Source organism: Chlamydotis macqueenii, chromosome 2 (genome assembly GCF_036417535.1).
Source record: "Chlamydotis macqueenii isolate bChlMac1 chromosome 2, bChlMac1.mat, whole genome shotgun sequence".
Classification (NCBI taxonomy): Eukaryota; Metazoa; Chordata; class Aves; order Otidiformes; family Otididae; genus Chlamydotis; species Chlamydotis macqueenii.
Window position 1 is genome coordinate 138,483,418 of NC_141557.1, and position 21,093 is coordinate 138,504,510.

A 21,093-nucleotide genomic window follows, 5' to 3' on the forward strand; every position below is an offset into this window, starting at 1 on the left:
GCATCAACCACCTCTCTGGGCAACCTGTGCCAGTGTTCCACCACCCTCACTGTAAAAAATTTTTCCCTAATATTTAATCTAAATCTACCTCCCTCTATTTTGAAACTTAATTTATACCAACATTAATATCTGTTACAAATCTCTAGAAGTTGAGTTGTATCAGCGATCGATTCCGTCTATTACTCCAGGCTTTTCCTGTTCCTACATTGAACTACGGAAAAAAAAAAAGAGGTGAGGGAAAGCAGTTATTTCGGTGTTAGCAAAGCCAGATATCCATTTCTGGGAGGGATGGACACCTTAAGTAGCTTTTTAACTGCCACAGTTCTAAGAAGGAATCAAGCAGTAAATCAAACAGTAAAGCATTTTATTTGACAGATTAATTGTAAAATTAGAATAACTGGAATAATTCGTTCAAATTAAGCTAATCACAGGAAGTAAGTAGTGCTAGTGATAACCTGGTTTTTGGTTATACTGACAAATTTATGTTAAGTTTTCTTATTGACTCAGAAATAAAATAATAGGGGTTTTTTTTCAGCCATATTCTAAAACTCTGTGTTTTAAGTTAAACAATGTTGCAATGTAGCTTCAGTTTTAACAACTAAAATACTCGTTATTCTTCCTGACACTGAAGGTCCTGGATGCCCTCAAGATACCACCAGCCTGGCATACAGTAGAAATCTGCATAGATTTCTGATTAATTTAGAGGATGTCTACCTCTATAGAAGTTCCTTTAGAACTTTTTCCACATCACCAATGAAGCTGCATAATTGTAAAGTATGGTTTTTTTAAAAAAAAAGTGAACTACCAGAACCAAGATAAAAACATAAAATCAGAAGGACAACATGAAGCATTATGCTCAAAGTTTTAGGGAAGCATCAAATGATGAGACAGCAGTCCCCAAAATATGCATGTCCACTTTATGGCAGTTTCATTGTTTCTTTATCTTTTTTCATCATCAGGATGTAAAGCTGCAATTTATTGCAGCCTCATTTGATGCAGCAGGAAACTTTCTTAAGTGGCAAAATTTGGAAGGAGGCATCTTACAGGTACGTTTTCTTATGGAAATTACGCATGCAGCCACCATAACAGGGTTCGACTCTAGTTTTCCACATAAGCCGAAATATAGATTTTTTAATTAAAATAGTTTTTATTAATAGCTCTACAGCTCGAGCTGGGTTACCTCCAAAGAGGGATCCCGAACAAAGAAACCCCTGGGCAATCATACCCGTACAATCTAAGTTCCACATCCCTCATGCATTACTTCAGACCAATAGTTATATTAAGGTCTGGGGTCGTCTTGCTTTTTTATTAGTTTGATTTGTTTGCTGGTTCGTTACTAAGCAGTTGCTAAGTGGCCATCTTCTTATACAATATCACAGCGTCTTAGGTTGGTTTCAGCCGTTTTTGTAGTTAGCTATTCAGCATGTTGTAATACAGTCGTTACGGTTCATATACCACCATCTATAGGCTTTGACTACTCTAGCTATTAATGTTTAAGCTGCTAGCTTTGTCTGCTGTAGCTGTTATTAATGTTTAAGCTGCTAGCTCTAAGTTTCAACGAACTTTTCTACAACAGTTTGATTTCAATTCTCTTTTGTTGATACCATAACATTCTGATTGCCTTTACCCAAATTAAGCCAGAAGCCAGGAGTTTGATTACTACAGTAGGGACAGTTCATAAGATAACCATAGAGCTAGATTAGGGAAAGTAGCCCTTGATTCTTGCTCACAATGATCTCTACAAAATCAAAAGTATAAATTCAGCAGTGTTGCCCTCATCCATTGGACAGTAGAAATTTGGAATATTGGAAAGCTCTGAAAAACAGCACTGGTCATTTAGAACCAATGACCTCTTTCTTCCATTCAGCATACAGTTACCCATATATGTAATTTATTATTAGCCCTCTTTTTCTTGATGAGAAAAGTATATTCTTTCACTCTCAGTCCACATACATTTATAGAAAATTCTGGGAGTATGCCCCTATTGGGTATCGTCACCTGTTTTTATACGTTATGGTGATGCCAAGCAAATCAGTTATTATGTCACTATCAAGACAGGTAGAAAAACCACCTCATTTTCTTTCAGTTCTCTTGGGGTTTTAAAATAAAATATACACTTTGGCCAGCATCTGCCTGGCATTTTTGTAACAGAAAGTTATAAAAACTTGCTGAGAGACTTTACACAGAATTGGGGAACATTGCCTAGAGGATTCACAATACCCTTGGGCACTCTACCCTCAGATTTCAGTGGCACATGCACATTCTACTTCAGCAGTACCATACTGTGTAGGGTGTGAAAAATGCAAGGAAGAAGCAAGTGGAAAGTGCAATAGTAATTAGCCTAACAATTAGCAGAAATTGGCAGCTGCAAAACATGGTACAAAGTAGAATTGTTTAGCAGTCCAGTGGTGATCTAGGGACTCTCAGCAATTCCCTAGGCTGGCAACAATAGCAAGAACAATTGGGAATTGTCTGTCTGCTTTTCTAGGCTCTTCATGTTACTCTTAGAGAACATCACTTTAAATACTCCAGTATCCACAGAAGAGCAGCTGGCATTCAGGATTTAGATAGTGACTGGTATTCTTTTGCTATTGTCTCAGGATGAACTGTCTTGCATCTGCCTCTCAAATTTTAAGGAAAACTGGTGTCTGAGAAAACAGGTTACTAAGCCAAATACTGTCCATAGAAAATTAGATATTCTGACATAGATCTTAAGCTTTGTTGGGACACCTTAATTTCCTAAGTGCAGAGCTTTTAGTGGCTATCAGAAATCAATGGGAAAGGAATAGCTTTTGCATTCAAAGCCTCTTATAATTTAATAGATTTTATGTGTGATGATAGGACATCACAGTGCTAAAGCAATCTCGATGCATAATTTTAGCAATTCCCAGAATTTCAGTTGCATACTAATATAACTGTGGGTTATATAAATTTAGATTAGATTTTTATTCTGGGAAAATGACTGTGCCCTACACTAAGTGCCATGCTCATTTAGTTAGAATTTGGCCAATTTTTCTGGGTTCTGCTTAGAGTCACTTGATCTTTGCAGAAAATGTAGAAGTGATATTGGAAAAGGAAAAAAATAATCTGTTATTTGCCATGATAATTTTGATCGTCTGAGAATGCTAGCTTTAGGGAAAAGGAGCGATATGAATGTGGAGTTCTTTTCTCACGGGATTCTTAGATTTGGCAGAAGTCACTAATAAAGCTTGAGGCAGCACAATCCATTGGACATTCAGTCCCCAGGGAGATTATTCTTGCCTGGTTGGATGCTACTGTCCACAGATTTCAACTTCAGTGATGGAACTGAAAAATACTGTGCAAGTATGAATAAGCTAAAACAGTGTTTTAAGAACACCAATATTAGTACAATAAATAATTATATTTACTCTTCAAAATCAATCCCTCTCTTATTAAAAAATATGACAAAATATCTTTTGTGAGAACTGTAGATACTGTAGATACTGCTTGGAGTACTTGTGAATATTTCATATGAGAAAGTGATACTTTTGAATTAACATAATTATAATTATGTTTTGTTCAGCTTTGTCCTGATACCCAAACTAAATTGAATGCAGCTTATGCATTTGGAACAACTTACCAACAAAGTGTAAGTAAGAGATAAAATGCTATTCTGAATTTTGAATTAAGTTGCTTTATACATTATCTATAATTCAGTGCATGTTAAAGGACCTCTGGAGTTTAGCCGTAAGCTGCAACATGGACTTATTTTTATTAAACTGTTGCTTATTTTAATTTCTTTACTGTTGAGTGAAATAAATATATTTTTAAAAAATTATTTAACTATACATCACAAAACTTGTTTACTACATAGGGTAATCAAAATAAATTGAACTGGCATGTATTAGTGAGGTTGCTGACTTATCAGTTGAAGAACACTGTCAAGAATTCTGACAGTCATATACTTTGCATTGTAACTTCTAATTTTCCTGCCTCAATCTTTGGCCAGGTTTCATATGAAAAGAAGGCATGTGCAATCATGCCATGCCTGTTTGTTGTCTCTATGAAATCCTCCTGATTTCAGTGTATTCCCTGATTTCAGTGAATTCAATAAAGAGATTGAAGGCAAGTTTTAATTGAACAGATGACTCATTAGAGAAAAGAGATTCTTTAGCTGTCTTAACTAGGGGAAAAACTGTAGAAGTTTTCACACCTTACTAAACACCAGGAAGGGAAGAGGGGATAATGCACTTGAGCTTGTGTATACTTAGATGCTAAATTCAGTCAGCCATAGACACAGTTCTGCCAGCAGTAAAACTTCATAAATTTTTGTTACTTAGATGTTAAATGGTGAGGTGGTTGTCTTTTTGGTGGCAGAGTGGAGAAATAACATCTTTATTTTTATAAAACTTCATATGTGTGTGCAGCATCAAATACCTGTATGTCCGTTAATATTATTTATTATCTCATCTACATTCAAAACTATTCCCCCCATTATATGCTGCTGTGTAAAAATTTATAAACTCTGGCTGCTCTTTGAGTGGTGTGAGAGTCTTGTAATGAAGGTAATAGCTGTCTAAGCTTTAGTCCTTGAAAACGGAAGTGTTTACCAAATAATTTTGACATATCTTTGTTAAATATTTTTGCTCTTCCATATTGTTTAATGTTGTTTAATCCATATTTTGCTGAAATGGAAACTTATTTCCTATTTAGGATCATTAAACTGGTGAAGTATGGTTATTCTTTTTTTGTACTTTAAAAAATCTTGTATATTGATATAGAGTCTGTAGAACCTGTTGTTAAGTATTAACAATGGTTACTATTACTGGGTCTAAATACAAATACCAATAAGTATTAACTTACTGCGTATTTTTAAATGTAATTATTTTCATGGATTGTATGCATTACTTGTTTTTTTTCCTACAGCTTTGGAGAAAACATGGTGGACATGCTATATGAGTATTTAAAGACTGCATGGTTGTTCATATATGCAAAAAACTACCTGCTTTTGTATTTAATTTCTTCACACAATCACAGAATGTTTGTGGTAGGCCAGGGTCCTCTGAAGGTCATCTCATCTAGCCCTCTACTCAAGCAAGGCCCCTTGGAGCAGGTTGTTCAGGACTGTGTCCAGACAGCTTTTGAATATCTCCAAGGGTGGAGACTCCACAACCTCTCAGGGCAACCTATGCCAGTGCTTGGTCACCCTCACAGTGAAAAAGTGTTTCCTGATGCTCAGAGGGAACCTCCTAATTCAGTTTGTGCCCATTGCCTCTAGTCCTGTCACTGGGCATCACCAAAAAGAGCCTGGCTGTGTCTTGTACACCCTCCCTTCAGATATTTGTACACATTGGTAAGATCCCCTCTGATCCTTCTCACCTCCAGTCAAAACAGTCCTAGCTCTCTTAGCCTTTCCTCTTAGGAGAGGTGTTCTAGTCCCTTCATCATCTTAGTGGCCTGCGCTGGACTGTATCAAGTATCTCCATTTCTCTCTTGTGTGGTGAGCCCAGAACCAGACACAGTACTCCATGACTTTAGCGTTTGTGTTTCTTGACTTTTTTATACTGTTTGAAATTTTATGTCTGTGAAATTTACTACGGTATTTTTTCCTAACCTGTTGAAAAATGTTAGCAGCGCTTCATTCTCCACATTAGTCATTCTAGTCAGTTGCAGTCATTTCCAAGAGGTTCGTATAAAATCATGAGTTCTTTGTAGTTGCTTGCAAATAGCTGGAATGCCTTGTCTTTTGCAAAGAAATGGGACCATTTCCACAATCATTTTGTTGAAGAAGAATCCAAAACTTGATAAAATAATGTACTGGCTAAAGTGATCTTTTTATTTTAACATTTTTTTCTTATAGTGCAAAATTTCAGTTTCCAAGATTTTATTGGATTTTGCTAATCCAATATTTTATGACTTATTCCTTGAATATAATGGTGACAATGGACAACAATATCTTTGGGCTGTGCCAGTTTTAAACTTGAATCTTCAATACAATGAAATGTCTGTTAATCAAGGTAAGACTGTCATAGTAACATTTCTGTGAATTTCAGTAATCCAAATAGCTTCAAATTGAAAGAATTTCTGTTAGTTACTGTTTTTGAGTTGTTTTTAAAGGTAACACAACCCACCATAACTTGTTTCTGTTTTAAGAATTTAATATTTTGTGGACAAGTTCTGATAGTGTTAAATGCAAGCTTTGATTGCATACATCGGCCCAATCAATACTATGCACAAATAAAGTAATCAAATTTCATTATGTGTTTGTTTAAGTTGGAAATAAATATTTTTACATCCTGAATACAGTTGTATGTATCATAGTTATGTGTGTTGTTTCTAGTAGGTGTCATTCTTTTCGTGTTTTGAATTAGTTTTTAAAATATTATGTGACTGTCATGTTTTTTCCAAGGCAGTAATATGAACAACTGGCTTTTGACTCGTCGATTTTTTTTGGTGGATGCACTAAGTGGAAAAGAGAATGACTTGAGAAAACTACCAAGAGTAATTCGAGTTGCTAGCAAAATAACAATAAGGTGATTAATTGCATATATAGTCTATAGAGAATAAAGGCAATTTTGTGCAGTCTACATTTTATTGTCTTAAAATAAAGGTATTTTATTATATTGTTTCTAATATGTCCTATGCTGCTTTTTCCGTTGCATACTTGGAAATAGCAAAGGGTTGCCATAGGTTGTTCTAATGAGTGAGTGAGAAAACATAACATTGACTTGTGGAGGTAAAAATTACTGTGATTACTTTCCAGGGAAGATGGATCAGACTATGTACGTAGAATGCAAGTTAGCAGGCATTCAGTCACCTCTTAAAAGCAGGTGTCACCTGGAAAGACCTGAAAACTCCTCTTAATTCTTTTTCAATGTGTATATTACAGACTATACTAGGATGATGTTTCATACTCTGTATTCTTTTTTGCAGTATTTTTACAAACTATTACAATTTACTATTACTATTTACCATTACTATTTACAAACTATTCTGTTGTACAATCCAGAATAGGCTTGTAGTCATTACACTGAAAATGTGAAACTACCTGTTAAGGTCATTACTGATAGTTCATCTCAACTGGAACATGTTTTGGAAGAACCTTTTTTCCCCCTTTTTATGTAATGTCTTCCTCTGAGATGACTGCCTAAAATTTGAGATGTCCCTTTTCCTTCAGCTCTTCTTCACAACTTATTAGTTTAAAAGATTTAGATTTTAAAAGATTTAGATTTAGACTAGATATAGAAAAAAATTTCTTCTTTATAAGGGTGATGGAACACTGGAACAGGTTGCCCAGAGAGGTGGTAGATGCCCCATCCCTGGAAACATTCAAGGTCAGGTTGGATGGGACTCTGAGCAACCTGATCTGGTTGGAGATGTCCCTGCTGCTTGCAGGGGGTTGAACTAGATGGCCTTTAAAGGTCCCTTCCAACCCAATCTGTTCTATGATTCTACAATTCTGTTTTTGAATAGCACTGAGTAGTGATCCATACAAGTAATTCCCTTGAAGATTAACTTAACATACTAACTCCGTTTGCTGAGAATTACTTATTTCATTATATCATAAAATAAATATTAACTTATGTATGTTAGGAGAATCCCCTCCCACCTCTCCTTGGTAAAAAGGATAATGCCAGAAATTCAAAATAAATGTAAAAAAAGGTCATTCTGTAATATTTTGAGAAAAGTTACCTTTTGGAATTGACTTCAGGTGCAGCTATCATAACATGAGCAGTATGTAAAGATTGATTCAGGTATTTTCTTCCTAGCTTTTTCTTTTTATATGTGTACTTGCCTTTGTACACTGGTTGCTTTTAAAATGTTAATTGCTATGTCATTGGATTTGAAACTCACATTTTATTGATCAGGTTGTTCTGTTTATTTAGTATTTTCTTATTAGTAAAAGTTTCAATCAATACTTTCCAAGCAATTAATCAATTTTCTGTATTAAAAATAGTACTTTCTGTTTCTGCAGTATTCGTCTGGTATCTCAGACTCAGAGAGGAGCCATTTACCCTCCTTTGCTTACTATTGCGTACACAGATGTGCTTGTCCAAAACCCTGAAACCCAGAGTGTGATGGTGAGATCTTTGTGCTATCTTAATTGAACTGGTTTGTTAATCATACTTTTTAGTTCTGTTGGGATTCCACTTCAGTGAACATTTTTGGGGGGTTGTAAGAATCTAATAAGCAGTTTCTACTCTGTTCAGTTTTGAAGTTGCAAGCTTTCACTAAAACTTAAAGCTTTTAAAATAAAGCAGTTAAAAATATTTTCTTTTTAATTTGGAGTATTTTTATTTTAAATATTGAGTATTTTTTAACTTAAAATACTTAGAATATTACAATTGGTTGTACAATGCTAAGTTAGGCTACAGTTCAAATACAATTATACACAGAAAATAACAGGAAAATTACTCTTTATGCAATGCACTGAGAGCAGCAATTTATGCAAGAAAGTGAATATTTTTATTCAAAGCAATGCATTATGAGGAGATTATTATGACATAGACATTTCAAGTCACCTGCAGTTTAATTTAGAATATTGGTAATGTATCTAAAACATCCTTTAGTGTTTTGTCTGTTGTGTATTATTTTACAGCACACCTCTAAGAATTAAAGTATAATAATCCAAAAATCTGTAGCCAGAGGGATAGGGGACCAGTTTGGGAGATATTCCTCTACTGAAAGCCGCCGTGTTCTGCTGCAGCAGATGCAGAAGGGGCATTGCCTGTTTGCCCTTTTGCCTGCCATGATGGGCAGCAGCTCAGATGTCCCATTCCTGTGTGTTGCTTCTTAGATCACAGTACTTTAAAAAGTGAAAATGTTGAGCTTAATATAATAAAATAATCATCTGCTATTTAAAAAAAAAAATACAATACTGACATTTTCTGCTTATCAACCTTCAACAGTTCAGGCTTCCAGTACAGACAGACACCTAGCTAGAAATTTCTGGTGCTAGAATCACTCCTTGTGTTCCATGTTAGCTGCATTTAAAGAAAGAAGAGACACGGAACTAAAAAGATAGAAAAATTAGTCAGACACTTCTTCCCTGCCTAAACGATGTCTTTATTTAGCCACAGAAACAGCACTGGTTTTAAAAAATAATTCTTTCAAATGTCGATGGCAGGAACAATTGTTTTCAGTTTCTCTGTCTTCTGTAATACTATTTCATCCTTGTATCTACATCTGATGTACAAAGGTGTTGTCAGTTTTGGATACCTTGTTGCATTTAACGAATTTCATACAGGTAAAAAGATACATTGAATTTCATTCCAAGTTCTAGAAACACCGAGCTTTAGTAACTGAGCATATTTAGACATAAATGCAAGTGAGGTGGTAGAATGGTTCCTCTGACAGGAACAAATGTTTTGAGAAGCCAAGCCGGGGGGCATGAGGGGTTCGGTTTGGGGGATTTGTCTTTTTTTTTAAACTAAATTAAAAGTACTATTCATTTTCATACTTGTGTTAACTTCAGCTGTGCAGTGACAAAGACTTAGGCCAGAATGTTACAAAACCAAGACAAATATTTCTCTTCCTTGCACAAATCTTTCAGACCAAAGTCAAAATAGGTCTTAGGTTAGATAGATGTTTAAGCTAGAGGCAGCAATTTTGATGCTGCATGACAATTTTTATTTCATTCAAGCTGGAAGAAAAAAAATTTGTGTCTGAGCTATGTAAGAGCTCGCTTTACAGTTTTGCATATTGTGTAATTAAGTTAAAGTTACTTTTAATCAACACTGATAAAAGGGAAAGTATCAAACCTTTGGTGTCTCCTTTCAGAAGGAAAAAAAAAATATGCACATTTGAAAGGATTATAATTAGGTACAGCTAGTAATTTGCAGATAGCAAGCATCCATCCTCAGCATTACTGTTGGTAAAATCTTCATTAAGCGTAGCAGAGCACATGCTAGTACTAAGTGTGGCACTGTAGCACACCAGGGCAGGTGTATACAGGGAATTCCCACCAACTAGGTGTGAAAACTACCACTGTCTATAATGGTTGTAGCATTTCAGAATTTCTGTGCGTATTTACTTTTTGTATCTTAATATTCAGGTTTCCTTCTCAGTCAATTATGAGATGAATCAGTCAGAGGCTCAGATTCAGACTGATGTAAGTTGTATTTCTCTTCAATTTGTCAATATAATTATTTACTTCTATTTTGTGTTTTTTAAAAATATAATATAATATATAAATATAATTTTTCATTCTCTTCAGATCACGTTGGGTGTCTTGGGTGGGCTCGCAGTGTTATGGTCCCTTCTTAAGACTGCAGGCTGGAAGAGGCGTACAGGAAGCTCTATAATTGACTTGCAGGTATAAACAGCTGGCAACCTGAAAAGGGATACGTCTTCCTCTCTTTAAGGAAACCTTTGCTGTCATTCCCTATGGTATAACTATTCCGCTTCTTAAGGTAACTGGAATAATTTCTAGCCTAGCTGCGCAGAACTGTGACCTGGAGTTCAGCTCACTTGAGGAAGTAGGTTTTTGCATTTTTTTTTAATTCTGATGCTATCACTTAGGAAATACTTTTGCTAAAAATAAAGGTATTTACAGAGCTGTTCTGCTCTGAGTGAACTTAGTTTTCAGATTAATTCTTTGTTCAACGAGTAGCATGTAGGAGTTAGATACTGAACATACAATAAATATGTGACCACAATAGAAAAAATTGGTTTGAGGCTGCTTTTCAGTACTAAAATTTCTTATAGTGTGAGCTGCATAACATTTTATATGAATGTACATATGCATTACTTAATTAGTTTTGCAGATCTCTACAATGTGTTTTTATAATTGCAGACAGTTTTGAAGTTCATACTGTTTTATGCTGGAGACCTTGCCAACGTTTTCTTTATCATCACAGTGGGCACGGGGATTTATTGGCTTGTGTTCTTCAAAGTAAGTGTTTTTCCAGATTTGGGTGTTATAAAAAAACTAATGATATTGCATATATTTTTACACAAAAATTCGTTTTCTCTCTTTTTTTTTTTTTTTTGCCTTTCTGGTCAGACTATTGAGGCAAGTTTTATATCATATTCTGTTTTGTGTGCTTTAATTTTTGTGTTCATCTGTTTCTTTTCCTTAGGATTCATTGTACTTGCAGTCTTCTTAATAGTCACTTAAAAAATATTTTACAAATTCAAAATGATTGCACATTAAATATTGGTCTTTATCTGCAAAATGTTATTCACTCTTAAGCACTTAGTATGTTGTTACATGTGCCATCCATACTATTTCAATGTGACTTCTCAATTACAGGCTCAGCAGTTTGTCTCTGTCCTTTTACCACTTCCATCTCAAGAAGAAGGTTTTGTTACATACCTCGCATGTGCGTTCAGTTTAAAGGTAAATATTTTTTTCCCCAGACATTAAAGATATTTCAACATATGCTTCTGTATATTTTCAGGAGGCTTGTTTTTAAACATCTTACACATTTCAATTTATTAGTGTATAGACATAAACAATTATTTTATTCTAAGAATTAAGTAATTTTTCCATAGAAATTTATCTTATGGAATCTTTATAGGGAAACAAATGTCTAAGGAAGATGATCTATGGAAAATTGTTCTTTCCAAGGATAATAGTATAAAGAACCCCCCCCAAAACAGTATCATATCAAGAAAGCGAGTGCTTTCTTTTAAAGAAGAATACAACTGCTGTCAGTTCCTGATTAAAAAGAAGACAAATGAACATAATTATGTTCAAACATACTTGTAGAATTCAGAGATCAGTATTCTGTCTTCATGGAACGTACAAGTATTATATTAATTATGGGTATTGTATTGAATTGGAATTCATAACACAGGCTAACATGTTTTTGGAAAATGCTTAGTTTTTTGGAATTTGTTACTTTGCTGTATTTTCTTCATAATTTTTGACATCATCGCGGGACTTACCATTATGCCAACCTTTTTTTTTTTTTTAAAAAAAAAAAGTATCAAAAGTTGGTAACAAAGTTGCAGTCTCAAGTATAGTCAAGTATATTACTTGTTATGCTTAATGAATTACATGTGCAATGACTGTTTCTTCATCTTTGTCTATATGCTGTTGCTGTCCTTACTTCTTGTATTTCTCCTTTTTCTTTCTCAGGCTCTGCAATTCTTACAATTGCTGGTTTCACAACTTACTATAGATATTTTCTTTGTTGACTGGGAAAGACCTAAGGGCAAAGTTTTTAAAGCAGTTGAAGGTAACTCAAACTATGCTTGTTTGTATAAATAGCTTTGGTTAAGTTTGGATATTACTTTAAAATATTAAATTTCAGAGCTTTATTTTATATATTCTTTTTAGGTGAAGGTGTTGTTAAAAGTGCTGCTGCACCTGTGAGCATATGGAGGACATATTTTATAGCAAATGAATGGAATGAAATTCAGACAGTGAGGAAGATAAATCCCCTCTTTCAAGTGCTTGCAGTTCTTTTTTTCCTGGAGGTATTATTACTACAATTATTACTGTTGTTATTTTTTTATGATTCACAACCAGAGTGTAACATAAGGTTCTGGTTTTTAAGTCTTGCATTCTCTGTGGTAATGGTAGATGACCTTCAAATTCACTTGAAAATATGTAACTTAGTAAAATAATTATTTTAATACATTTTTTTAATTTATATGTATGTATGTATAGGTCATTACAATATTTTATTAAGGAAGACTAATTAAAAAAAAAACAACGAAACAAAACCAACTTTTATTTACCTTAAAGACCTTTGTTAGTTTTGTTCAGTTTATTTTAAGGTAATGAGTTACCCTAAATGGCTTAAGAAACTGATAAATCTGTGTACACACTCAATTGTTTATTTGCCTACTGGCTCCCTCCTGCCACAGTCTACAGCTTTATTTCTGGTTTCATATTTATCTGAACTGAGCTTCCTTCCTGGTAATTTGCTATAGCAACCTTTTATAAAGCAGGAAATGAAATGTGCCCGTTCTGTTCCTGGTGGCATAAGACTAGGCAGTATGCCTTCGGTTACAGCTCAAGGATGTGTGGGAAATTGTCCTTTAACATTTCAAAAACATTTTGTTTTGTCTTTTCTGTAGTTTGGCAAGTACCGCTATTTTTGGAAGTATTCTTAAAGCATGTAACATATAGTTGTTTATATGAGATCCTTTTACATGTTTTTAGTACTTTTATTCATGTTTGTATTTCCAGTTTTAATTTTCCTGTTTTTTTTTTTAATTAAATACAGTCAAAAAAACCCAACTTTCCTCATTTGCTACATCATTATTTTTGCTGTTGGTAAATACAGGCCAGGACTAAATCAGGTGCCATGTTACAAGGAAGGAATGGAAGAAACAAGAGCACTTATTCCCAAAACTAGCTCATCTCTTCAGGTTACTCTTCGTAGGCTCCTGGTATCACTAGAAGAGCAAGGTTACTCTTAGTAGAGAGTGCTTAGCATCTTGCTTTGTAACTCCTGCTATGAATTTCCTTCTGAAGAATCCCTTTCTTGCCACTGATGGTGGAGGAAGTCACTTCAGGACATGGTTTAGTGGACACTGTGGTGTTAGGTTGATGGTTGGACTTGATCTTAGAGGTCTTTTCCAACCTTAAATCTATGAAGTTGGAAAGCATAGAAGAAGGAATCTCCCTGCCCTCAGGCCTCATGTCTGGCACCAAAGCAGCTGCTGGTTGGTACTGGTTACTGTGGCAGTGTTGACTACATGGCTACTCTGGCAGCAAAACTGAGCTTTTCAGTACTGTACTGGATTTGGCTGGGATGGAGTTAATTTTCTTCATAGCAACCCACAGGGTGCTGTATTTTGGATTTGTGGCTAAAACAGGGCTGATAACACATCAATGTTTTGGCGATTGCTCAACAGTGCTTGTGCAGCATCAAGACCACCAGCGAGTAGGCTGGGGCTGCGCAAGAAGCTGGGAGAACACAAGCAGGACAGCTGAACCCAACTGACTGTATAGCATCATACTCAGCAATAAAAATGGAGGGGAGGGGTTTTCTGGGGACTGGCTGGCATCGGTCCACTTGTGAGAGGTAGTCAGTGATTGTCTTTACATCACTTGTCATGGAGGAATTTTTCACCTTTTTCTTCCTGTTTTTCTGCTTATTAAACTGTCTTTATCTTGACCCACAAGTTTTCTTGCTTTTGTTTTTCCTGTTCCCTGTCCCATTGTGGTGGGAGTCAACCCACCACAAATATGTTTCTGGTGCAGCTTCAATTCTGTATGATTTTCACAATTTTTTTCATAAGTGTTGCAAGACATAGTGTTTCTGTCATCTTTTTTATTTGGGAACTTTTTCTAGATTGTTTGTTTAAAATAGATTCAACCATAAAGACAGTGGAGGGAAATATATTTCTGTTCAATAAAAACAAAAAAGTCAGTTTCTTACAGTTGCAAAACAGATAAATGGATTTGTTTTAACACTGGAATATATAGAACCAAGAAGCTGAAATTTTTCAGAAATAATATCCCTGTGCAGACTAACAGTAGAATCTCTTGGAGTTTTTCAGTAAAAATCGATGTTGACTTATGTCATGAGATTTAGCTGCATATGTTTTTTAATTAATATATCAACACATATATGTGCAGTTTATGTTTTTAATGATGTTTCTCAGTAATAACACTGGTTCACACAGTTGGGCTCTGTCATACTGAACATGCTACTATTCCCAGGTCCATTTTTCCTAATTTTGTCTTCTTACTTCCTGTTATGATGGAAACAACAGGGTCATAATTAATATCATTAAATGCCTCATGTTGTTATGTTGACCTTCTTATCTCTTCAGGTAGTGGGATTTTCAAACCTGGCTTTAATGGATTCCTCTTCCAGTCTTACAAGAAGCAGTGAAAGTTACATAGCTCCTTGGAGCCGCATTTTAAGATTTGGTGTGTCTGCTGCACTCTGGCTAGCCATTGCCTTCTTACAGGTATGTGAAGCACAGGACATACTGAATTATCATTTTCAGGCTGATCCTTGGAAACTAGAATATGTCACTAGGCCATCCATATTACGTACCATAGCACTGTGTATACTCCTAACTGTTTTCCTTGATGTAGACTCTTAGCTACTTTAGCATGGTACACCTTTACAACTCAAAATGAATCTTCTGAGCTATGAGATGTCTTACTCTGTAGTCAGAATTTTAATCCTCTCAAAGATGTGAATTTATAAAACTGCTTTGTTTTGTTTTGAACAACTTTGAAGTATCTCCAAGTTCAAAATGAAAAGCCTGTTATTGCTACTTTACTTCTTAGAGGAAGGATATCAGTCTTGTTTCGTAGAGTCCAATGCAGTGGTAGCCACTACAGAAGTCTGTAGTTTGTGAGTGTTAAACTGTGAAGTGAATTGCTTAATAAAGTCAAATCTGATGAACTAATAAAAGAAAATGTGATTGATTTATTTCAGGTTATATTTTTTTCTGTGTTTTATGAAAGATTCATTGAAGATAAGATAAGCCAATTCGTTGATTTGTGTTGCGTGAGCAATGTAAGTATGTCTTTTTTTCATTTGTACAGTGGCGTTTTTAATAGAATAACACATAAGATAGTTTTAAGAATATTAAATAATATGTATTAATTTAATTTAATCAGAGATTACTAGCTAACAGCCGAAGTCAATGTTTTTTTCACCTCATTTTATTGGTGCAATCTACAGAAAGATTTCAGTTCAGCTTTAATTGAAAAAAAGATTCTGGAACCATAGGTATCAATATGTTCTTCTAGACATGTGATTTTTAGGTTGATTTTGAAGTTAAATTAGTTAGGTATGCTCATATAGAATTAAAAAGTAACAAATTATGACAGAAATTAGGTGTGGAACCATTTGCTGCCATTCTGTCTACTGGTTTGCATTTTAGTACTTTTATCTTACAGACACAGCTGTCTTGGTTTTCTTTAATATGTTTATGTTCAATTTCTGCTCCTATCTTGTGGTTGTCCATCACCCACTGTACTTCATGGTTGTCTCTCTTGGACAGTTATCAGCTTTTTCATGCATTTTCACGTACTCACATAGATTCATGGAATGGTTTGGGTTGGAAGGGACTTTAAAGATCATCTAGTTCCAAACCCTGTGCCCTGGACACCCTCCACTAGACCAGGTCGCTCAAAGCCCCATCCAGCCTGGCCTTGAACACTCCAGGTTTGATCTGAACTACTTCTCTTTCTGTAGTTTAAGTATGGGCCTTGAAGCTTTGTACTGCAGGAATTCCTTTTTAACCAAAGAAGAGTGCAGTCAGAACAGGTTGGATTAGCTCATTTGTCCAGAACTTTTTAAAAATACAGAGATTAACCCCTTTTATCAGCCTTTCCAGCTTTGGTTATTCCTCTTCCATGAAACACTCATGTAGTGCATGGGTTGTAGAAAGAGTTGATTTTGGTTTTTATGTGATGTATACGTATTGTATCATACTGAATGAAATTCTATTAAACACAGTCTCCTAGGAGCTCAACTGGAATGCTATGTATGTATTATCTATCACAGAAATAACTTTTGAATAAAAAGGTAATAACTTTGCTTTATTTTTTTGGCTCTGTGGAATAAAGTAGTGATCCTTGCTGTTGATAAACTAAGCTTGAAGCTGGTGTGTGTTTCTAGTTAAACATAGATAAAACTAATCAGTAAAAGAGTTATTAAATATTTTTCTGCCATATTGATTTTGGTACCTGCCTACTTTTTATTTGGAGAAGGGCTGTCTTGCTGAGCTCCACTGTGAATTCAAAAGTTGAAAAATAAAATTATAATGTTTAATTAAAGTATTCTTCTCTTCCCCCATCTCTTTTAGATTTCAGTGTTTCTCTTGTCACACAGCTGCTTTGGTTATTATATCCATGGTCGCTCTGTGCATGGACATGCAGATACCAATATGGAAGAAATGAATATGAACCTAAAGAGAGAAGCAGTAAGTAAAAGTATTAAAGTTTACACCTGCTCTAATTATTTATTTTATTTTTAAAACCCCACAGCTTTGCATTATGGATCTGCACTTGTGCATTACATTGCACCAAGTTACGATACTTAAAAGATACCGGCTGTTGGTGTGTAAATATGTGACTCAATAGTTCTTTTAACCAGCTCTTCATCTTTCTTCTTCACTATCTCTTCTTCTCTGTTACTTCTTCAGATTTCATAGATATAAAATTCCTGTTTGTCTAAAAGGTTTTTTCATGTATTTAAGAACCTTCTTTTTGATATTAAAGCTTTTCATAAGCTCATGGCTGCCTTCAAAAAGATGCATATGAAAAAACTTCCATAAAGAGACAAATCTGAAAAACTCTTCATAAAGAAACATCTACTCTTCCAATAAATTCCTGTATTCCATCTCTTCTCCTGTTCTGATATAACTTAACCTTTACAGAAATTAATTTGAATAATTATTTTTTCTAGTTTGCCAAATGTTGTATCTTTGCTGCAAGATCAAGCAAATGTAAAATTCATGATGTCTTGCATCTTTGTAAGGACAAGTAGGAAGAAAGTACCTTAGACAAAGGATATTGCTATTTCAATGATAAGTGGGTAGAAAAAAACATAACCGTGTGAAAATTAAATCACAAATATTGAAATGTAGAGGAATCTTTTTAATAGTATTTTTTAGCTGTGTATTCCTATATTTTTTTCCTAATTGCTTATTTTAATATAATTCTGGGAAAAGCAGTTTTTTCCCTTTGCAGATGTTGAATTTTCTATTTTGTTGGAATTTTTGAGATTAATTGAATGTGACCTGAAAAACATATAGAAAAAGTCAGGAATCCAAAGCACAAAAAAAGCAGGGCAAGTATAGAATGAATGATAAACAGAAAAGAAAGGGCTTCAGAGTAAATGTCAAAAGATGTATTCAGAACTGAACAGAGGTGAAAAGAGGAATATGACTTTGTAACAGCAGGGGTCAGGATTTCCTGTCCTAAGACAATCTTGCCATAATAGAACCAAAAGTGCAGTGGATTCAGATATTTAGAGGTATTCGTTACTACATAGACATGAAAGAGAGGAAATTAAAAACTTTTTACTTTTTTGAGTCTATAAGTGACATTAATAATGTTAATTTACAATTGCTTTAATTGTATAGGAAAATCTATGTAGTCAGAGGGGTTTGGTACCGAACACAGATGGCCAGACATTTCAGATTTCCATTTCAAGAAAAATGCGACTGCACTATGACAGGATTCATGAAACCCTAACAAGAGTAAGTGAGATATTTGTATTCTGTAAATGTTGTTTAAAATATGTAATTTTTCCACTGAAGTCATGATCATGTTATATTTCAGAAACGTGGTCCTGCTAGACTTTTGGACTCATCTGCAAATACTTTTGAACAAAGTACAAGGGCATACAACACCATGAACAAATTTCTCAGTTCTTTTATTGATCACGTATGTATATTGACACTCCTGTATTAAGGAAAATATAATTATACTAAGTAGAGATTAAAAATTGTAAACCTTGAAAGACTATGATTTCTCTTTAAGCATATGTGCTTAAAGACTTGTTGTTAAAAGACTTTATGGCAGCTGGAACAGTGCTTCATTCAACAAAATAAAAATGGAGTACTGTCCAACAGTGCAGCCTGCTCTTAAAAATGACAAACCCTTTGTTGTTATGTACTTATTTTTGTCTTAGACTAGACCAGTGCTTTCTTTCATTCATAAAGGTCTAAGTAGCTGTACTTCACTTTGTAACAAGTACTTTTTCTTTGAAATCAAAAACGAAGAAGTATTGTTTTTCCTTTTGTCATAGGTTCATAAAGAAATGGATTACATTGTTAAAGATAAGTTGCTGCTTGAACGGATTCTTGGCATGGAGTTCATGGAACCAATAGAGAAAAGTATATTTTACAATGGTAAAAAGATTTGTGACTTGGTATTTGTACTGTTATAAGTATGTAGGTTTCTGTGTAGATTTCCTTTCCAGGATTTATAATCTAAATTGGACTTTATAGCAGGAGGAGTCATTAAATGATCGCTTGTCTGGGATGTATTTAAGAGAAGTTATTCAAGTTACAGAAATCCTATTTATAATTTGTCACTCAACTGCAGTGTTTGTTCTTTTAGGCAACTGAAAGGATACTGTGTAGAAATATGAATGTGTTTATGAAGTGCTGCTTTGACTTGCTATCTAGATCCAATATCCACTTTGTAAATGGAAAGAAGACTCACAATATTTAAATAGCTCCATACTGGGTTGGATTTTTTTTAATATAGAACCAAATTTCTTACAAAACAACTAAAAGTACAGAAAGACAATTTCTTTAAAGAGGATATTGATCACAGTGAGGACATTGAATACTTGATGTTAACGTACCACTCATCTCTGCAAACTCCACTATGTAATTTGGGTTCTTGAATATTTTAGTTTGAAGCTTTTTAAGCATTGCCAATACCTACAGCAAAAATGAGTATTCCAGCAGAAACAGGGATGATACTAGTTCTGATTCTGGTCCCTGGAGCTATGCGAAATCAGTCAGACTTGGGTTCTCCAATGCATCATCCTGAATAAAATAGATTTACTATGTACTATTCACTATTCACTATTTACTATTCACTAAATAGATTTAGTGAAAGTTCTTGACCGTATCTCAACCTTCCACCTAGGTTCCTAAAGCAGAATCCCTGGAAGACTGACATTGTGAAACACCAAGGCTCTAAAAACCTTAACCTATTCATAATTACTGCCAGGTGACCCATGCCTGCGTCACTGGAATCCTCATCCAGTGTTAGGTCCTCCACTTTCAAGGTTCTGAAACCCTGAGTTCTGGTCTCCTCCTGTTAACAGCTGTGATCTGGGGACCAGGATCTGCACTGCAATGAAATAAGAGCTGTGAACTTAAGCCTGATACCAGTCTGCTTCCTCAGTCTCAGACCTGTATGGAATCCATCAGAAATTATCTTTGAAAACCTTAGTTCAGACCCTGATTCTACCCCCAACCATAAATATGGCCATCACCTGCATGAAAACTAAATATTAACTAGTCATCCAAGATGATGCAAGCCCTCATTTTGAGCCCCTCAAGTACTTGGCTCTCCAGCCTCACTGTTCACTGATAAACCTTATCAGAACCATAGCCCAATCCATAGATACTATCAGATGACTGTTACACATCCTAAATAAGCCATTATTCTTATATAATAGCAATCTGCAGATTACATCACTGAGCTGTGCAGAACTTTTCCTGCTCTATGACACCGGGGCTGCAAAAGCTGAAGCCTAATTTGAATCTCAAACCTTGCAAACCATTCCTTCAGGAGTGCAGCACATGCTTTCAAACTAGCCATGGTTGTAGTCTGATATTTTTTTCCCAGTCTAGGTGTCTGAGCTACACTAATTCATTAAAGGCTTGGGCTCTCCTCCCCTTCATGCTAAAATACTATCTTTAGTAATAAGTGTTCCCAGATAGCCAGTATCTACCTTGAAGCTATAACTGGGACTTTCTTCAGCCTCAGCCTGTGGTTCCACACCTTGCAGTATCAGTCATTCCAAAACCCTATTCTAAACCCTAGGTCTGCTCAGCCATTAATATTGTCAGGTATAAGCATGATGTGATGTCTCCAAATCGCGCAGTATTCAACAAAGGTTTGGTCTTTTGACTGCCATTGTTTCAAAGTTCATAATCATAAACATTGGTATAAATAGGTTGTTTGATGGTTTAAACTGCCATGGTTCCTGGAAGTTTAGATACAAATCAGAATTTCGTGGCAGTATGACCTGTATCATTTGTAATGAAAATATGCTGTTTCCAGTAAAACTTGCATTAGACATTTTTCTGAAAAAGTAGAGAGGGAAAAGAATCTGTTTTCTGTAACTGTTTATTTTAAGTGTTCTTTTCTCTTTTTAAAGTGGTGCTTTTTGATAAAATAAAGAAGTGGATAAGTGGTCTAGACTACTTTGGCTATGAAAAAGGTATTTTAAACTTAAAAGGCTCATTTTCTGGGAAACTGCTAACCAATGAACAAAGATAATGTTAAGCTCTGAATCTCCTCCTAAGTAAGGCTTTAAGTGTATGTTTTTATTATTTTGTTGAGTTGGGGCCAGAGTTAACACTTGCTAAAAATTTCAGTGATGAGGAAGTTACATCTGCTTCTCGTTCAAAGCAGCCTTCTTTAAACAACCTGACGGAGATTTCAGGAGTGAATAAAGTTGTGTGTGGCACATGGGCTTTTTCTGTTGTGTTCCATCAGTATTAAGC

General features: G+C 34.9%; 1 protein-coding gene across 1 annotated transcript in view; it reads left to right on the top strand.

Annotated features, from left to right (window-relative positions):
• The window catches only part of TMEM67 (transmembrane protein 67), a 33,431-nt gene that overhangs the window by 11,026 nt on the left and 1,312 nt on the right, over positions 1-21,093 (top strand). Inside the window, exons 10-26 of the mRNA XM_086742480.1 lie at positions 960-1,046; positions 3,545-3,610; positions 5,822-5,978; positions 6,371-6,494; positions 7,937-8,042; positions 10,016-10,072; positions 10,178-10,276; positions 10,757-10,855; positions 11,216-11,302; positions 12,047-12,146; positions 12,248-12,387; positions 14,701-14,841; positions 15,321-15,401; positions 16,699-16,815; positions 17,980-18,096; positions 18,179-18,283; positions 18,648-18,750. Coding sequence (XP_086598606.1) covers positions 960-1,046; positions 3,545-3,610; positions 5,822-5,978; positions 6,371-6,494; positions 7,937-8,042; positions 10,016-10,072; positions 10,178-10,276; positions 10,757-10,855; positions 11,216-11,302; positions 12,047-12,146; positions 12,248-12,387; positions 14,701-14,841; positions 15,321-15,401; positions 16,699-16,815; positions 17,980-18,096; positions 18,179-18,283; positions 18,648-18,750 — 1,786 coding nt within the window. The remainder of the gene's footprint in view (positions 1-959; positions 1,047-3,544; positions 3,611-5,821; positions 5,979-6,370; positions 6,495-7,936; positions 8,043-10,015; positions 10,073-10,177; positions 10,277-10,756; positions 10,856-11,215; positions 11,303-12,046; positions 12,147-12,247; positions 12,388-14,700; positions 14,842-15,320; positions 15,402-16,698; positions 16,816-17,979; positions 18,097-18,178; positions 18,284-18,647; positions 18,751-21,093) is intronic.